This window comes from Camelina sativa, chromosome 17 (assembly GCF_000633955.1).
Source record: "Camelina sativa cultivar DH55 chromosome 17, Cs, whole genome shotgun sequence".
Taxonomy (NCBI): Eukaryota; Viridiplantae; Streptophyta; class Magnoliopsida; order Brassicales; family Brassicaceae; genus Camelina; species Camelina sativa.
In genome coordinates this window covers 1,432,828-1,450,193 of record NC_025701.1, presented here as the reverse complement: position 1 = coordinate 1,450,193, position 17,366 = coordinate 1,432,828, and the positions used below count along the sequence as shown (strand labels likewise).

Genomic DNA, 17,366 nt, shown 5'->3' with positions numbered 1-17,366 from the left:
TCCTCTTTAAACAGATCGACCTATTGCTTCTATTGCTTTCCATGCTGATGGTGAATTACTTGCTGTTGCATCTGGTCATAAGGTATCTTATTCCCGTTGAATTCTCTCATGATTCACTAGCTAGTTGGAGGCAGCTAAGCCTTTTAGAATAATTTATTTGATCTAAATGTCTTACATCTGATGCTTTTTCTTTTTTGAAGTTGCACATATGGCATTATAATAGGATAGGGGAGGAATCCTCACCAGCAGTTGTGTTGAAGACAAGGCGTTCCCTGAGAGCTGTACACTTTCATCCACATGGGGTTCCTCTTCTCTTGACTGCAGAGGTAAGCTACAGATTGAAGTTTGGGTTACTGATCTGCCACATTGTGGGCTTACTCTATAAACTACAAATGGCAGGTGACTGACATTGATTCATCAGATTCCGCAATGACAAGAGCAACATCTCCAGGTTATTTGCGATATCCACCCCCTGCAATTTTCTTCACCAACACACAAAGTGGCGGTCGTACCAGTTTGGCAGCTGAACTGCCACTTGTGCCATTACCGTACTTGCTCTTGCCTTCATATTCTGCTGATGATCCACGAATACAATATTCTACTGGTAGTACTGGTTCAAGGAGTGCACAATCGAGGTTTCAGAGTAATCAAAGTTCTGTAGAACATGGCGGCAGAACAACTTCACCTTCTCCTCTTCCCATGGCTATGTCTGGTGATCTTTCTGGTTCCTATCATGTCCCAGAAAACTCTGCAAGCAACACAGTTGCTGGCCAAGCTGGAGCTAGAAACCCTACCACTGCAGTTGATGCCATGGATGTAGACGAAGCTCAACCTGTTGGAAGAAATAGTGTTCCTGGTCAAGTTTCAAGTCAACCAGATTTACTCGAGTTTGGACAACTTCAGCAGTTGTTTCACTTTAGAGATAGAGGTTCCTGGGAGTTACCTTTTCTACAAGGGTGGTTGATGGCTCAAAGCCAAGCTGGTGCTAATCCAGTGGTTCTTCCTAGTGGTAGTAATGGTCATGTCAACTCAACTCCTTTTACGGGTTCGTCTTCAGCATCTCATTCATCCACAGCCAGTCTAGAGGCTGCAGTAGCGTCATTAGAAATTCCTGGTGGTGTTAACGTATATGGGGTTTCTGCAAGAGGTGATTCTCGGGACCGACTTATACAGTCCCGCTTCGCAGGATCTGGTTTAGCAGAAGGTCTTTCCTCTCGTAACACTCAGCATGAAGGAACTGATGCTCAGCCTGTGGTTAACAGAATCCCGTCTGAACTGGCTACTTCAATTGCTGCTGCAGAGTTGCCGTGTACTGTCAAACTGAGAGTGTGGTCACATGACATTAAAGACCCATGTGCAATACTGAAGTCTGACAAATGTCGAATAACTATACATCATGCTGTCCTTTGCAGGTAATTTATCTCCTTAATATTGTTGTGCTGCAACTAGATGATCGTGATGCTATATTTCTCTTTTTGATGGAGATACCTGATGTGTGGTTATCTTTGCAGTGAGATGGGAGCCCATNCCAGATTTACTCGAGTTTGGACAACTTCAGCAGTTGTTTCACTTTAGAGACAGAGGTTCCTGGGAGTTACCTTTTCTACAAGGGTGGTTGATGGCTCAAAGCCAAGCTGGTGCTAATCCAGTGGTACTTCCTAGTGGTAGTAATGGTCATGTCAACTCAACTCCTTTTACGGGTTCGTCTTCAACATCTCAATCATCCACAGCCAGTCTAGAGGCTGCAGTAGCGTCATTAGAAATTCCTGGTGGTGTTAACTTATATGGGGTTTCTGCAAGAGGTGATTCTCGGGACCGACTTATACAGTCCCGCTTCGCAGGATCTGGTTTAGCAGAAGGTCTTTCCTCTCGTAACACTCAGCATGAAGGAACTGATGCTCAGCCTGTGGTTAACAGAATCCCGTCTGAACTGGCTACTTCAATTGCTGCTGCAGAGTTGCCGTGTACTGTCAAACTGAGAGTGTGGTCACATGACATTAAAGACCCATGTGCAATACTGAAGTCTGACAAATGTCGAATAACTATACATCATGCTGTCCTTTGCAGGTAATTTATCTCCTTAATATTGTTGTGCTGCAACTAGATGATCGTGATGCTATATTTCTCTTTTTGATGGAGATACCTGATGTGTGGTTATCTTTGCAGTGAGATGGGAGCCCATTTTTCACCATGTGGGAGATATTTAGCAGCGTGTGTCGCATGTGTTATTCCTCATGCTGAGACAGATCCTGGTTTGCAGACGCTGGTCCAACAAGATTCGGGGCTTGCGACTTCCCCTACTCGACATCCAGTCACAGCACATCAAGTCATGTATGAACTTCGTGTGTATTCTCTCGAAAAGGAATCGTAAGTGCTACTTTCAATTTGATTTTTTGGTCTTAATTATTACCTTTCTCAGATTTTTACACTGAAAACTCAAGAGAAAGTATCTTATGTATGTGTACAGATTTGGTTCAGTACTTGTGTCACGAGCAATTAGGGCGGCACATTGCTTGACCTCTATCCAGGTTAGCCACTTTTTAGGGAATTGTTGGGTCGGGTGTATTTGTTAGACATAAGTCTGTGACAACTTTTTGTGGATATAACATTGTTCAAGGTTGTTTAAGTACGTCATAATTGCAAAGGTCATTGAGATTATCACCACTGATAAAGTTGTTCACTAATTTGTATTATTGTGATGAAATACCTTATGATTAAAATTTTCCGTGCAGTTCTCACCAACCTCCGAGTACATATTGCTTGCATATGGTCGGCGTCATGGTTCTCTTTTGAAGAGCATTGTGAGTGATGGAGAAACAACATCACATTTTTTCACAGTGTTGGAGGTAATGTCTATGCTTCAGTAGTTACGAATCTCTAGGCCAACAGAAAAGAATAGCAGACCCCATTTTATATCTTACACTTTGATATATTATACAAAGAGTGTTTTTTTTTTTCGTTTTCTATTCCATCAGATTTACAGAGTATCAGATATGGAACTGGTGAGAGTACTTCCAAGCTCAGAGGATGAAGTTAATGTTGCCTGCTTTCATCCTTCTCCTGGGGGAGGTCTTGTCTATGGAACAAAGGTAAATAATCTAGAAATATAATCATAATGTGAAACTCTTCTTGGCGAATACAACTTTAACTTGTACTGACATTTGCTCAATATTTATCTCAGGAGGGAAAACTAAGGATCTTCCGGTACAACACAGCTGCTGTATCCAACCTCACTGCACCAAACAGCTCTCCTGATGAGAATCTGTCCGAGGTAGATTTTCTTGGAACAATTTAAAAGGAATGAATGAACGCAATTTTGAACTAACGATATATTCCTATTTCCATCCTTGGAAAATTATAAACCACAGGTGCAGACATATGCATTAGAATGCTAGACGGAGCAGAATTTTGGGTCTCAACCATCAATACACACTCTTATAGAAAGATCTTGCATCGCAGGATTATTTATCTTCCTCTGTTTCTTTTCGGGTAAACCCCAATTCTGCTTTTGCTTGCTGTCCTACCAGCTGTGCGATTCGAAACCTGTGAAGCCTTTTCTATGCACAGACAAGATGGTGGTCTCTTCTTCCTTTATTTCTTATATACTGTGGTTGGTCGCATGTTAGGATGGCCTCCCTCCAATTTGCGACCCTTTTCTTTTTCTTTGAAAAAATTCAAAAAAAAAAAATGAAGCAGGTTTCTGAGTCTGTTGTTTAAAAGACTGCAGAAAAATGTAAAAAAAACAAAAAAAAAAAAGAAGATTTTTTTTTGTTTGTTGTTGTAGCTTTGTAACTAAGTTTGTAACCACGCTTTTCCTCTGTAAGATTTGAGATTTCTTTTCCCCCTTGTCTTTTTCTTCTCGACATATGATCTGATGCCTCGTTGTCGCCTTGGCCGAGCCTATCCTTCGTTGAGAATTGAGAATACCAAAAGATAATGACAATTAATCAAAAAAAGCCGCAACATATGTTTTTCCACCACTTTTACACGCACAAGTTTGAATTTTTCCTCAGTACCATAAGTATCCAAACTGTATTTTGATTTTGATGCAAAATCCTAATGCTATTCTCTCTTTATAACTCAATTCTTCAACTTGGTGGACTCCATTTGCCAGCGGTGAAGTCCTTGTAAAATTTGGACCTCTTTGATACAATGTAGAAGACTGTAACCAACGAAACCCCAAAAAGAAAGAAGAGAGGGAAATCAATAAACATAAACGAAGCCGATAGCAACAGTTAAGAAACAGACATCAATATGATAATAATACAAACAAACCTGGAATCTCGGGGATGACAAAGTTAGGTTCTTTCAACACGTCATGCAATGTTCTTCTCTCGTTTACTTTAACCATACCCAACGAACCTTTCACTTTTTCCCCAATGCAAGGAAAATATGTTATATAGCAGAATTGACAATGCAAAGTGCATATATTATCTTAAGTTTAGGATTCTTACGGTAGGAGTGTGTTTTGTTTACGCTTGTGCCCTCTTCTCCGGTAGTTTCAGCTTGAGAACCTTTTGTACCTTCTAGAAGGTACTGAAGAACTCTACTCTTGGGCAATGGAGATCCTGAACTCGCCTAGAGAAGTGAAAGTCCCTAATGTTACTACAAGTGCTTCATATAGCACACTTTTGTCTATATAGTGTATCACTTTCCAATGGAGATGTTCAAATAAATCATCAACACAAAAAAAGACTCTTGGAAATTGTAGTAAAAAAAACGATATGTAAGAATTTGAGATGTGGACAAAACACAGAATAGATAAGGTGAATCATTTTAATTGGAAATACTATAGCTGCATGGAGCAGGAAAATCTAAAACAAGAGTTTGGTATACAGGAATGATTTGTGGGTGGAGTAGGCGAAGTAATTGATTACCTCGTAATAAAGCTCAATAACATCACGTGTGTAGTCATTGTTTTTATCCCATGGCAGCGGCGGGCTGTCCTCTGAAAACATGTTTAGAGTGCTAAGGAGGTACAGAAAATGCATTGAGCATAGATTATCTAAATGAGATGCAAAAATAAGAAACGAAAGGAAACTGGAAAAAAGGATATCATATCAAGATGAGTTGCAAACATGTCTGTTTCACAGAAGTCCTCGACAAAGTCACTTGTCATGGCCTCTGCGTAAAGAAGCAGGACAGGCCAATGAAGAATGTTGTTTTTATCTAACATTGGCTTCTTCAAGCCCGTGAGTTCTCGGTACATTGCTTTGCCAATCTTCACGCCTCTGTTCTCGATCGCAGAGAGACAAGCCTGCCGCAAAACCAATAGAAAACTGAATCAAATAAGTGTTAACCTGCTTATCAAGTATCAAAGCTCTTGAATTTCAAGTAAAACAAACCTTGGCTTCAAACACAGCCCTTGAGACTTCAGCCTCATGTTGTTCTTTCTCATGCTTCTTTGAATTCACGAGTTTTAGAAGCTTCTTCAGGTCCTCGTTACTCGGGTCATTCTTAATTCCCTTTTCACAATAAGATTTTGCTTCGTTCAGCAAATCCAAAGACATCGATGCCTTTGCAGCTCGATACACCGCCTTTGTAAACCACCAAAACCCGTCAGGGAAATGCACAAAACGCTACAACGAAATCAAAAAAAATAAATCTTTATTAAAAAAAAAAAGTAACTACCTTAACGTTTTCGGGACATAACCTCATTGACTCCTCAGCATCGGTGAGTGCACGGCGATAGTTGCCTAATAGTAGATTGACATGAGCTCGATTCGAGAACAAAATTGAGGTCTCCGAGTCACTTAGAACTCTCTGATTAATGGCTTTCGTGTAACAATCAATCGCCTCAGAGTAATGTTTTTTCCCTTTCCTCACACATTCATTGCCTTGTTCCTGTGTTTGAACAAAGCACGAGAGAGTGGAGGCAACACTGTCAAAGAGTAATTATTGAGAAGAAGCATCATCGAATCAGGAGATTCAGAGCAAAAGAGAAGGAGAGAGAGGGAGTGAGTACTTTGAATTCGATGGCGGCGGACTCTTTGATAGCAGAAATAGCGTCAAGATCAGCCTTTTCGCTCTCCGTCATAGGTTCCGAGCCCGCGTCCATCCATAGCGCCATTGATTCGCAGCGAACGCAACACTCGAAGATTCGATTAACCTAGACGAAGACGAAGACCGGAGGAGTAGGAGTAGAAGCTTCGAGTTCTTTAGACTTGGGTTGGGAGGGAGAAGCAGAGAGACCGGTTTATTTCTATCGTTAGCCGAATACCGGTTTAAAAATTATCGACCCGGTTTGACCCTAATTATATTTATGGGCTGAGAGCTTTATGGGCCCAAGTAATCCAATTGAAATGAGTTTTATATACGCTTACAAAAATTATGAAACCCCCTCTTGTATTATTTTATGATAAAGATTTACAAAAAATTCATTAATTTTAAATATCGAGTTAAGTAAAGACAAAAAAACAAAAAAAATTGCGAAATTCCATCGGAGTCTAAAAAAGCGACTGAGAGTGAGAGGGGGACAGGACAGTGCAAAAAGGTAGAAGTTTCCGTTACTATCGGTGAATTTAAGAAGGTAGGGCCTTCAATGGGCCTAAACCTGGCCCGTAGACTAATATATCCGCTGGACCAGCACTATATATTTGTTGGGTATAATTAAGTTACATTCCAACACTATCATTATTAATTCTTTCTTTCTCTCTTTCTTTCTTTTTTTTTGTTAAGGACCACCACTATCATAATGCACGCTACATATAATATGGTTGGAATCGAAATTTTTACCAACCTTGAAGCTTTTTTGTAAAACATAAAGTTAAGTATTAAGGACTGATAATGTATATTATATGAATATAAGTATACATTCGTATATATATTGATAACAGTTCGAAGTTAATAAATTGTAAAAATAATTATATTATTCCACATGTTTTTTATCAGTCATAAATAACCGGAGTTATTTCTAGTTATTATGATATCCTACCAATTTAATGAAAACAAATACTGTAGTACTAAAATTCCATATTTTATCATTAAACTTCAGTTAAAGAAAAACATAGACGGCTTCTTAATTAGGATTAGTAAAGTTATTGAATCAAAATCCCATTTCTGTTTTGCGTATTTTTTTTTTTTTCCATTTCTAATGATTTTTTCAACTCACTCAATCGTTGACATCCGGTTTTTCATTTCTTTAATTTGTTGTTGTTGTTTGTCCTCAACAGAACAATTTGCGTACGTAAGCGACATTTGGTTCGTATTAACAGTGTTCATGAATTGAGAAACATACTATTTTTTCCATCTAAGAAAAGCGACCTTTGATGTTTGGAATTTGTTCTTATCCATAAAGAAATAATAAACGATAAAAAGACGAAATATCATGGAAAGTGAGCTGGCGTTAACTTAAAGTGGTATAAAAATGGTTTGGACAAAGCCATGACGATACCGACCAAACGCCAAATGACAAAACTACAGTAGCAGCAACAACTATATTAATTAAACTTGTCATTAATTATTTTGGTTTAAAACTATAAATACATTATCAAGAGGCTTCTAGATTGTTACATCATCGTCTCAACTCTTACAAGTTACATCCCCAATCATCCATTGTAGTGGAAATGTTTATTGCTCGTGAAAATGAAGTGTGAAGAAGGATGATTGATTTCTATATATTTGAGAAAAGTATAACCGGAATAACACGTACAATATTTAATCCTATTGTGAACTAGAAATGGTTTAACGTACGTACCCGGCGTTAGGTGTAGTACCAACAGTAGTAATATATTAACTAATTAATCATGTACTAAATGACATCTTCATTCGCGTTACATATATATATATATATATATATTTGTTTTAATGTATAGTCAGCAATAATTGACATTCATCATGTATTAGAAAATGGATAGCCACGTAAGAGATGCATGGCATGTGTAAGTAAGTCATCATCCACACATCGAATATTATCTAAACAAACAAACAAAACATACGGGCAGAAATAAACAATCATTTTATGTAAATCTATGATCTTATAGCTAGTTGCTTATTGATTGCAAACACTATATATATTCATCATAACATTAGTTTATATTCTAATTAATTAAGGGTCACCATTTCATCCTTAATAGTCTCAGACACACACTCTCACTTGACACTTGAGCAAGAGATGACTTACAAAAGTTACAAGTACATCGAGTACCAGATTATGAATATGATTTTATAATTAATGTACGGTTAATTAGGTGGACATATGTCTTAATTACACTGATGGATTCAAACGCATTGAAAGTATGATTAAAAAATTAGTATTTGTATGTGGATCTTTTTGGACTAGCTCTATCTATATAGAAAAAGCCATTTTCATACTCTCAAAGTTATTCCTAGTATTATATTATAACAAGTTGACACTCGTTTGTCTCATTGTTTTGGTGCAGAGATGTAAGAATGATTTTCCTTTCTTTTATATAGTGAAACGATAACGTATACACATCTCCACTTTTCACAAATTGATGTATAAAAAAAAGCTCAATATGTTCATATGTACCGCACGGAAGCCAGAAGAATGAATTGTTAAAAATAGACCTGCAATAACCGACATGTAATATAAATATGAATATTGCAGACTTGTAAACAACACATAGTATAGTACTCACGTGTAGGAAGAATATTCCGTGGACCGTGAATAAGGTTCCTCCTCCATAGTAGACTAGACTAGTAGTAGTAGCTCAGCGCAAATTAATACTATAATGGAATAATGCAGATTTTATATTATTCTGATTCACAATCAATCTCACAAAACTCAATTCATTATTTTGTTGGTAGGTAAAATGTAAACAATTTATTACTATTTCTAACAACTTTTCTGAATGTTACGCAATCTGATACTAAAAATTTTAAACGTGATGATAAGAAAATTGAGAGAATAAAAACGTAAAAAGCGGAATATGATTCCATTGCTTAGAATAGTTAAAAAAAAGATTAGTAGTAATAATGATAAGACGCTTTTATTGAATTATGCGGCCAATAATTAATAATAATTTTGAATCGTTAAAAAGACAAATTAAAAAAAAAGGTCACATTTACACGCACTCACATTGACGCATCGACGTCAAAGGCATCCATCGTTCGTAAGCACTCAAAAAGCTTACGGCTTTGTCACACACACACACACTATTAAAGCTTTAGGCAATACAGTAAGTCCAACGCAAAAATAAAAAGGTTGAAAAGGAAGAACCTTTTTATTAAGAAACAAATCTCGAATCAATCGAAATCGAACCCCCATACATAATTTACTTCCTTTTGCAAAAAGAAGGGATTAGAGAGAAAGAGAAGAAAAGATTATCCCTTTTGGCTTTTTCCTTTGTGGGTTATTAATTTTAAGCGAAGAGAAGAGAGATCTTCTCTGCTTCTTCGTCTCTCTCTCTCACGGTTTCTTTCTCGATTGCTCTCTCTCTCTCTCTCAAGAACCCAATTGACGTCTGCTTTCAGCTGATTTGTGTCTTCTCTCTCTCTCTGGGGGACCTATTTGATTTTTGATCTATCAAAAGCTGGTGTGTTTGTGTGTCCTTTTTGTTTGTTTGTTTGTTGTTTGTGTTTCCTTTTTTTTTTTTTTGTTGGGTATCTCTGTGATCGCTTCTACGTGTTGAGTTATTCAGAGAAACTCAATTTGTTTTGATTTGCAATGTGTCAATACGATTCATCGCCTCTCGTTTGTTTTTGCAGCTACGGCTTATTTGGGATGTAGTGATGATGATGAGATGCTTGTTTTATTAGCTCGAAGTATCCGCCTTTTGTTCATCTTACACAAACTCTCTCTCACACTAAATCTTCTTTTCGATCATGGATTTTAACGAGATCTCGTTCTTCTTCCGAGAGGATTTGCCACCGTTGGAGCTCTGTTCTGTCGTCATCAACCTTGTACTTTTTCTTGTGTTTCTGTTGGCTGTCTCTGCGAGGCAGATTCTCGTCTGCGTGAGAAGAGGCAGAGATAGGTTTGCCAAGGACGATACGGTTTCTGCTTCTAATGTTAGCTTGGAAAGAGAGATTAACGATGTTATTACTGTTGGGTTTGGGTTTAAACTGTCTTTGCTCTGCTGCTTGTATGTGTTGGGAGTTCAAGTTTTGGTGTTAGGTTTTGATGGAGTTAAGGTTATAAGAGAAGTCAGTGACTGGTTCGTTCTTTGCTTTCCAGCTGCTCAGTGTTTAGCTTGGTTTGTTCTTAGCTTCTCAGTTCTTCATTTGAAATACAAGTCATCAGAGAAGTTACCTTTCTTGGTGAGGTTATGGTGGTTTTTAGCGTTTTCGATTTGTTTGTGTACTATGTATGTGGATGGAAGAAGGCTAGCGGTTGAAGGTTGGAGTGGCTGTTCTTCTCATGTTGTGGCCAATTTAGCTGTTACACCTGCTCTTGGGTTTCTTTGCTTTGTGGCTTTGAGAGGCATTTCTGGTATTCAAGTTCGCCGAAGCTCTTCTGATCTTCAGGAGCCTTTGCTTGAAGAAGAAGAGGCAGCTTGTCTTAAAGTTACTCCTTATAGTAGTGCTGGACTAGTTAGCCTGATCACACTTTCTTGGTTAGATCCACTTCTCTCGGCCGGTTCTAAAAGACCGCTTGAGCTTAAGGATATACCGCTTCTTGCTCCAAGAGATAGAGCCAAGTCAAGTTACAAGGTCTTGAAGTCGAATTGGAAGAGATCAAAATCCGAGAATCCTTCAAAGCCTCCCTCTTTAGCTCGTGCCATTCTAAAATCATTCTGGAAAGAAGCAGCTTGCAATGCCGTCTTTGCTGGGTTGAATACTCTAGTGTCCTATGTGGGTCCTTATCTGATCAGCTACTTTGTTGATTATCTTGGAGGCAAGGAGATTTTCCCACATGAGGGATATGTTCTCGCTGGGATATTCTTTACCNGTTTTCGATTTGTTTGTGTACTATGTATGTGGATGGAAGAAGGCTAGCGGTTGAAGGTTGGAGTGGCTGTTCTTCTCATGTTGTGGCCAATTTAGCTGTTACACCTGCTCTTGGGTTTCTTTGCTTTGTGGCTTTGAGAGGCATTTCTGGTATTCAAGTTCGCCGAAGCTCTTCTGATCTTCAGGAGCCTTTGCTTGAAGAAGAAGAGGCAGCTTGTCTTAAAGTTACTCCTTATAGTAGTGCTGGACTAGTTAGCCTGATCACACTTTCTTGGTTAGATCCACTTCTCTCGGCCGGTTCTAAAAGACCGCTTGAGCTTAAGGATATACCGCTTCTTGCTCCAAGAGATAGAGCCAAGTCAAGTTACAAGGTCTTGAAGTCGAATTGGAAGAGATCAAAATCCGAGAATCCTTCAAAGCCTCCCTCTTTAGCTCGTGCCATTCTAAAATCATTCTGGAAAGAAGCAGCTTGCAATGCCGTCTTTGCTGGGTTGAATACTCTAGTGTCCTATGTGGGTCCTTATCTGATCAGCTACTTTGTTGATTATCTTGGAGGCAAGGAGATTTTCCCACATGAGGGATATGTTCTCGCTGGGATATTCTTTACCTCCAAGCTTATAGAGACAGTCACCACCCGCCAATGGTATATGGGTGTTGATATCTTAGGGATGCATGTTAGATCAGCTCTAACAGCTATGGTATACCGAAAAGGTCTCAAACTTTCGAGTATTNTCTTCATTTGAAATACAAGTCATCAGAGAAGTTACCTTTCTTGGTGAGGTTATGGTGGTTTTTAGCGTTTTCGATTTGTTTGTGTACTATGTATGTGGATGGAAGAAGGCTAGCGGTTGAAGGTTGGAGTGGCTGTTCTTCTCATGTTGTGGCCAATTTAGCTGTTACACCTGCTCTTGGGTTTCTTTGCTTTGTGGCTTTGAGAGGCATTTCTGGTATTCAAGTTCGCCGAAGCTCTTCTGATCTTCAGGAGCCTTTGCTTGAAGAAGAAGAGGCAGCTTGTCTTAAAGTTACTCCATATAGTAGTGCTGGACTAGTTAGCCTGATCACACTTTCTTGGTTAGATCCACTTCTCTCGGCCGGTTCTAAAAGACCGCTTGAGCTTAAGGATATACCGCTTCTTGCACCTAGAGATAGAGCCAAGTCAAGTTACAAGGTCTTGAAGTCGAACTGGAAGAGATCAAAATCCGAGAATCCTTCAAAGCCTCCTTCTTTAGCTCGTGCCATTCTGAAATCATTCTGGAAAGAAGCAGCTTGCAATGCCGTCTTTGCTGGGTTGAATACTCTAGTGTCCTATGTGGGTCCTTATTTGATCAGCTACTTTGTTGATTATCTTGGAGGGAAGGAGATTTTCCCACATGAAGGATATGTTCTCGCTGGGATATTCTTTACGTCCAAGCTTATAGAGACAGTCACCACCCGCCAATGGTATATGGGTGTTGATATCTTAGGGATGCATGTTAGATCAGCTTTAACAGCTATGGTATACCGAAAAGGTCTCAAACTTTCGAGTATAGCCAAGCAGAACCACACCAGCGGTGAAATTGTAAACTACATGGCAGTCGATGTCCAGCGCATAGGAGATTACTCATGGTATCTTCATGATATTTGGATGCTTCCGATGCAAATTATTCTTGCTCTTGCAATTTTATATAAAAGCGTGGGCATAGCTTCTGTAGCTACATTGGTTGCTACAATAATCTCCATTCTTGTCACGATTCCATTGGCTAAGATCCAGGAAGACTATCAAGATAAATTGATGACTGCGAAAGATGAAAGAATGAGGAAAACGTCAGAGTGTCTTAGGAACATGAGAGTTCTGAAATTGCAGGCATGGGAAGATCGTTACAGAGTGAGATTGGAAGAAATGAGGGAAGAGGAGAATGGTTGGCTTCGCAAAGCCTTATATTCACAGGCTTTCGTTACTTTTATCTTTTGGAGTTCACCGATCTTTGTAGCCGCAGTTACATTCGCTACTTCGATATTCCTAGGCACTCAACTTACAGCTGGAGGTGTTCTTTCTGCTCTGGCAACATTCAGAATTCTTCAGGAGCCACTTAGGAACTTTCCTGATCTGGTATCAATGATGGCTCAGACAAAGGTTTCTCTTGATAGGATTTCCGGGTTCTTGCAGGAGGAAGAGCTACAGGAAGATGCAACTGTTGTTATTCCACGTGGACTTTCAAATATAGCCATAGAGATTAAAGATGGTGTGTTTTGTTGGGACCCTTTTTCCTCTAGGCCGACATTATCTGGGATTCAGATGAAAGTGGAGAAGGGTATGCGTGTGGCTGTCTGTGGCACAGTTGGCTCTGGAAAATCAAGTTTTATCTCTTGCATCCTCGGGGAAATCCCAAAAATCTCTGGTGAAGTACGTTAATGTTTTGTGGTTGTTTCTTCTAAATTGCTCCACTTGTATTTTAATATTCTCTTAATTTTCATTGATCCACCTGCTGATAATTGTTATATAGGTTAGAATATGTGGTACTACTGGTTATGTGTCTCAATCGGCTTGGATTCAGTCTGGTAACATTGAAGAAAACATTCTATTTGGCAGTCCAATGGAGAAAGCAAGGTACAAGAATGTGATACAAGCATGTTCGCTAAAGAAAGATTTAGAGCTTTTCTCACATGGGGACCAAACTATTATCGGAGAGAGAGGTATAAATCTCAGCGGAGGCCAGAAACAGCGCGTACAACTTGCAAGAGCATTGTATCAAGATGCTGACATTTATTTACTAGATGACCCTTTTAGTGCTCTTGATGCACACACTGGCTCTGATTTATTTAGGGTAAGAAGCAATTTTCTATAACCTTAAACCACAATTTCATATTTTGAGTCTGAATGTTTGTATAACGTGGTTATTAATGGTTATACAGGACTACATTCTATCTGCATTGGCTGAGAAAACTGTTGTTTTTGTGACGCATCAAGTTGAGTTTCTTCCTGCAGCTGATCTAATATTGGTAAGAAACTCATTTTCTCGGTTTTACTACGCATTAATTTTGGCTACTGTTGGTCCTTTTAGAAATGCTAAAGGGTCTCTTATAGGTGTTTAGCTTACCAGATGTGATGAACTTGTCTCTATTGTTGCAGAAAGGTAAAACTGTTGAAGGAGTATTCAAACTATTATTGTTATGACAAGCTCTGAAAATGTCTATTTGTGTTGTTTCGAAGGTTCTGAAGGAAGGCAGGATTATTCAATCGGGTAAATATGATGATCTGCTACAAGCAGGTACTGATTTTAAGGCCTTAGTGTCTGCGCATCACGAAGCAATTGAGGCCATGGACATCCCAAGTTTCTCCTCAGAAGACTCTGATGAAAATCCAATCCTCGATAATTTGATCTTGCATAATCCAAAGTCAGATGTTTTTGAAAATGACATTGAGACTTTGGCAAAGGAATTACAAGATGGTGGATCTTCTTCAGATCTAAAGGCAATCAAAGAGAAGAAGAAGAAAGCAAAGCGTTCCCGCAAAAAGCAGCTTGTCCAAGAAGAGGAAAGAGTAAAGGGAAAAGTCAGCATGAAGGTGTACTTGTCATATATGGGTGCAGCATATAAAGGGCTTTTGATTCCTCTTATTATACTCGCACAAGCTTCTTTCCAATTTCTTCAGATTGCTAGTAACTGGTGGATGGCTTGGGCGAATCCTCAAACTGAAGGTGACCAGTCTAAAGTGGATCCCACACTGCTTCTCATCGTTTATACGGCTTTAGCTTTTGGGAGCTCTGTGTTCATATTTGTACGAGCTGCTCTGGTTGCAACTTTCGGTCTAGCAGCTGCACAGAAACTGTTCTTGAATATGCTCAGAAGTGTGTTCCGAGCGCCAATGTCATTCTTTGATTCCACTCCTGCAGGAAGAATTTTGAATCGGGTATGTAGATGTGGTATTATAACCAAAATCCACCAGTTTCTGTATTACTTTTCTGATTTTGGGAATTTTTATTGGTGGGCAGGTTTCTATTGATCAAAGTGTAGTGGATCTTGACATTCCTTTTAGACTCGGTGGGTTTGCTTCAACTACGATACAACTCTTTGGGATTGTCGCTGTAATGACCAATGTTACATGGCAAGTATTCCTTCTCGTTGTTCCGGTAGCGGTTGCTTGCTTTTGGATGCAGGTAAATCTATTTTCTATTTTCCCTCTGAATAACTCTTAAAAGATTTTTTTATTTATAAATTGACAGATATTGAAATCAAATGCAGAAATATTACATGGCTTCTTCAAGAGAACTGGTTCGGATTGTTAGTATCCAGAAGTCTCCAATAATTCATCTTTTTGGAGAATCAATTGCTGGTGCTGCCACAATAAGAGGGTTTGGCCAGGAAAAAAGATTTATCAAAAGGAATCTTTATCTTCTCGATTGTTTTGTTCGACCTTTCTTCTGCAGTATCGCTGCTATCGAATGGCTTTGTTTACGCATGGAATTACTTTCCACACTTGTATTTGCTTTCTGTATGGTTTTACTCGTCAGTTTTCCACATGGAACCATTGATCCAAGTAAGTATATCTAGTTCCTTCAACAGAATAAAACATCAACGAGAAGCTGTTTTTTTTTTCTAATAGTAATGTTTCTGTTGTAATAATAGGCATGGCAGGGCTTGCTGTGACATATGGGCTTAACTTGAATGGACGCCTATCACGATGGATACTTAGCTTTTGTAAGCTTGAAAACAAAATTATCTCAATCGAAAGGATTTATCAGTATAGTCAGATTTTAGGAGAAGCACCACCGATTGTCGAAGATTTCCGCCCACCGTCCTCGTGGCCTGAAACGGGAACAATAGAGTTACTTGATGTTAAGGTACTAATTCAAAAATAGTATTTTTACTACCTTCTCTGCACTTTTATTTCTCTGTTTTCTTATTGCTTCGTGTTCTTTTTTAAGGTTCGTTATGCTGAGAATCTTCCAACAGTACTCCATGGGGTAAGCTGTTTGTTTCCTGGTGGAAAAAAGATTGGAATTGTTGGGAGAACGGGAAGCGGAAAGTCAACTTTGATTCAAGCTTTGTTTCGGTTGATTGAGCCAACTTCTGGAAAAATTACTATAGACAACATAGATATTTCTCGAATTGGTCTTCATGATCTCCGTAGTCGCCTTGGTATTATACCTCAAGATCCTACATTATTTGAAGGAACAATCCGAGCCAATCTTGACCCACTCGAAGAACATTCAGATGATAAAATCTGGGAGGTTATATATTAATATATCCTATATGTTGTTTCTGCCTTAGATGTTAATCCCTTGGAATTGGAATTTGTTTCTAGAGTTTTACTCAACTTTTTTGCTTACAGGCGCTTGACAAATCCCAGCTTGGAGACGTTGTTAGAGGAAAAGACCTAAAACTTGACTCTCCAGGTAACTATTTGCACAAAAACATACCTTTATCCTTTTCTTTTAATTCCGGTATTTTTCGCTTCTTTCTACTGATTTTTGGACTCAAAATATGAACCAATTAGTGCTAGAAAATGGAGATAACTGGAGTGTTGGGCAGAGACAGCTGGTGTCACTTGGACGAGCATTACTAAAACAAGCGAAAATACTTGTGCTTGATGAAGCAACAGCATCAGTTGATACTGCAACAGACAATCTAATCCAGAAGATCATCAGAACGGAGTTTGAAGACTGCACGGTCTGCACCATTGCTCACCGGATCCCAACTGTTATCGACAGTGACCTTGTTTTGGTTCTTAGCGACGGTAAGTCATATACAAATTAAAAAAAACATTAAACGACCCTTTATCTTCATATTACCTGTCTTTTGGGAGAATTCAGTGTTGTGTTTACGGTTTGTGTTGCAGGTAGAGTAGCAGAGTTTGATACTCCTGCGCGGCTATTAGAAGACAAATCATCCATGTTCTTGAAATTGGTAACAGAATACTCCTCAAGATCTACTGGGATCCCTGATTTTTGATCACCCATGTTAAAAAAATTCAGTTTAGGGGAGAGGATATAAAAGAACTGAAATGTGACAAAAAGCTTAAGGTCTAACCGTCTAAGTAAGGGAGAGTTTTCCAGTCGGTTTAAAGAGAAAAAAAGCATGAAATGATGCAATCTTCAAGCTTAAAAAACTTTGGGGGTTTAAATCTCATCTTTTGACATTGGGAGAAAACCTTTTTGTACTGAACAGTTAGTTTATATGTGCTTTTGATATTATCAATCAATAATCTGGCAAAAACAGAGAAAGATTAGAAGAGATCAATGAGGAGCTTAATCCTTTGTTAATCATCCAAGACACAATTGTATAATAGTGGTGACTAATCTGTACTGGGCTTATGATGAGCGTCATATAAAGCCCAATAGCAGTATTGTGACGTTGTAGTACCCGATGAAGAAAACGAGGCGTGTGGAGCGTGCGTGTATAAATGCGCACGTAGTGAACAGAACACTCACCACGCTGCTGCATTTAATTTCCTTCAACGGTCGTATTTTTTATTTTAGGCTATATAATTAGAAGTCACTTAAACATATTAAAAATTGAAAAATTGCATTGGCCAA

General features: G+C 38.8%; 3 protein-coding genes across 5 annotated transcripts in view; 2 read left to right on the top strand and 1 right to left on the bottom strand.

Moving 5' to 3' along the window:
* Positions 1 to 3,840, top strand: part of LOC104754538 — a 6,675-nt gene extending 2,835 nt beyond the window's left edge. Inside the window, exons 8-14 of the mRNA XM_010476753.1 lie at positions 400 to 1,412; positions 2,167 to 2,367; positions 2,468 to 2,528; positions 2,733 to 2,846; positions 2,976 to 3,089; positions 3,182 to 3,271; positions 3,369 to 3,840. Of these exons, the coding sequence (XP_010475055.1) occupies positions 400 to 1,412; positions 2,167 to 2,367; positions 2,468 to 2,528; positions 2,733 to 2,846; positions 2,976 to 3,089; positions 3,182 to 3,271; positions 3,369 to 3,395 (1,620 nt within the window). The 3' untranslated portion in view covers positions 3,396 to 3,840. The remainder of the gene's footprint in view (positions 1 to 399; positions 1,413 to 2,166; positions 2,368 to 2,467; positions 2,529 to 2,732; positions 2,847 to 2,975; positions 3,090 to 3,181; positions 3,272 to 3,368) is intronic.
* On the bottom strand, positions 3,925 to 6,182 carry LOC104754539 (tetratricopeptide repeat protein 4 homolog). 2 transcript variants are annotated; one of them, XM_010476755.2, is made up of 8 exons: positions 5,966 to 6,182; positions 5,632 to 5,844; positions 5,346 to 5,537; positions 5,057 to 5,257; positions 4,878 to 4,958; positions 4,455 to 4,578; positions 4,276 to 4,368; positions 3,925 to 4,162 (listed from the first exon to the last, which is right to left on the bottom strand). In XM_010476755.2, exons 1-8 carry the CDS (start codon positions 6,068 to 6,070, stop codon positions 4,089 to 4,091), a joined length of 1,083 nt encoding a protein of 360 aa, XP_010475057.1. In that variant the 5' UTR covers positions 6,071 to 6,182; the 3' UTR covers positions 3,925 to 4,088. The 2 variants fall into 2 exon arrangements, with proteins under 2 accessions (XP_010475057.1, XP_019095052.1); XM_019239507.1 differs by having other exon boundaries at positions 5,632 to 5,881; positions 5,966 to 6,058.
* Positions 9,146 to 17,070, top strand: LOC104754537 (ABC transporter C family member 5-like). 2 transcript variants are annotated; one of them, XM_019239441.1, is made up of 14 exons: positions 9,146 to 9,497; positions 9,670 to 10,268; positions 10,877 to 11,582; positions 12,380 to 13,234; positions 13,335 to 13,655; positions 13,744 to 13,830; positions 14,042 to 14,740; positions 14,823 to 14,987; positions 15,073 to 15,367; positions 15,457 to 15,671; positions 15,756 to 16,061; positions 16,163 to 16,226; positions 16,328 to 16,567; positions 16,670 to 17,070. In XM_019239441.1, exons 2-14 carry the CDS (start codon positions 9,787 to 9,789, stop codon positions 16,780 to 16,782), a joined length of 4,548 nt encoding a protein of 1,515 aa, XP_019094986.1. In that variant the 5' UTR covers positions 9,146 to 9,497; positions 9,670 to 9,786; the 3' UTR covers positions 16,783 to 17,070. The 2 variants fall into 2 exon arrangements, with proteins under 2 accessions (XP_019094986.1, XP_010475054.1); XM_010476752.2 differs by lacking the exon at positions 10,877 to 11,582 and having other exon boundaries at positions 9,147 to 9,497; positions 9,670 to 10,221; positions 11,627 to 13,234.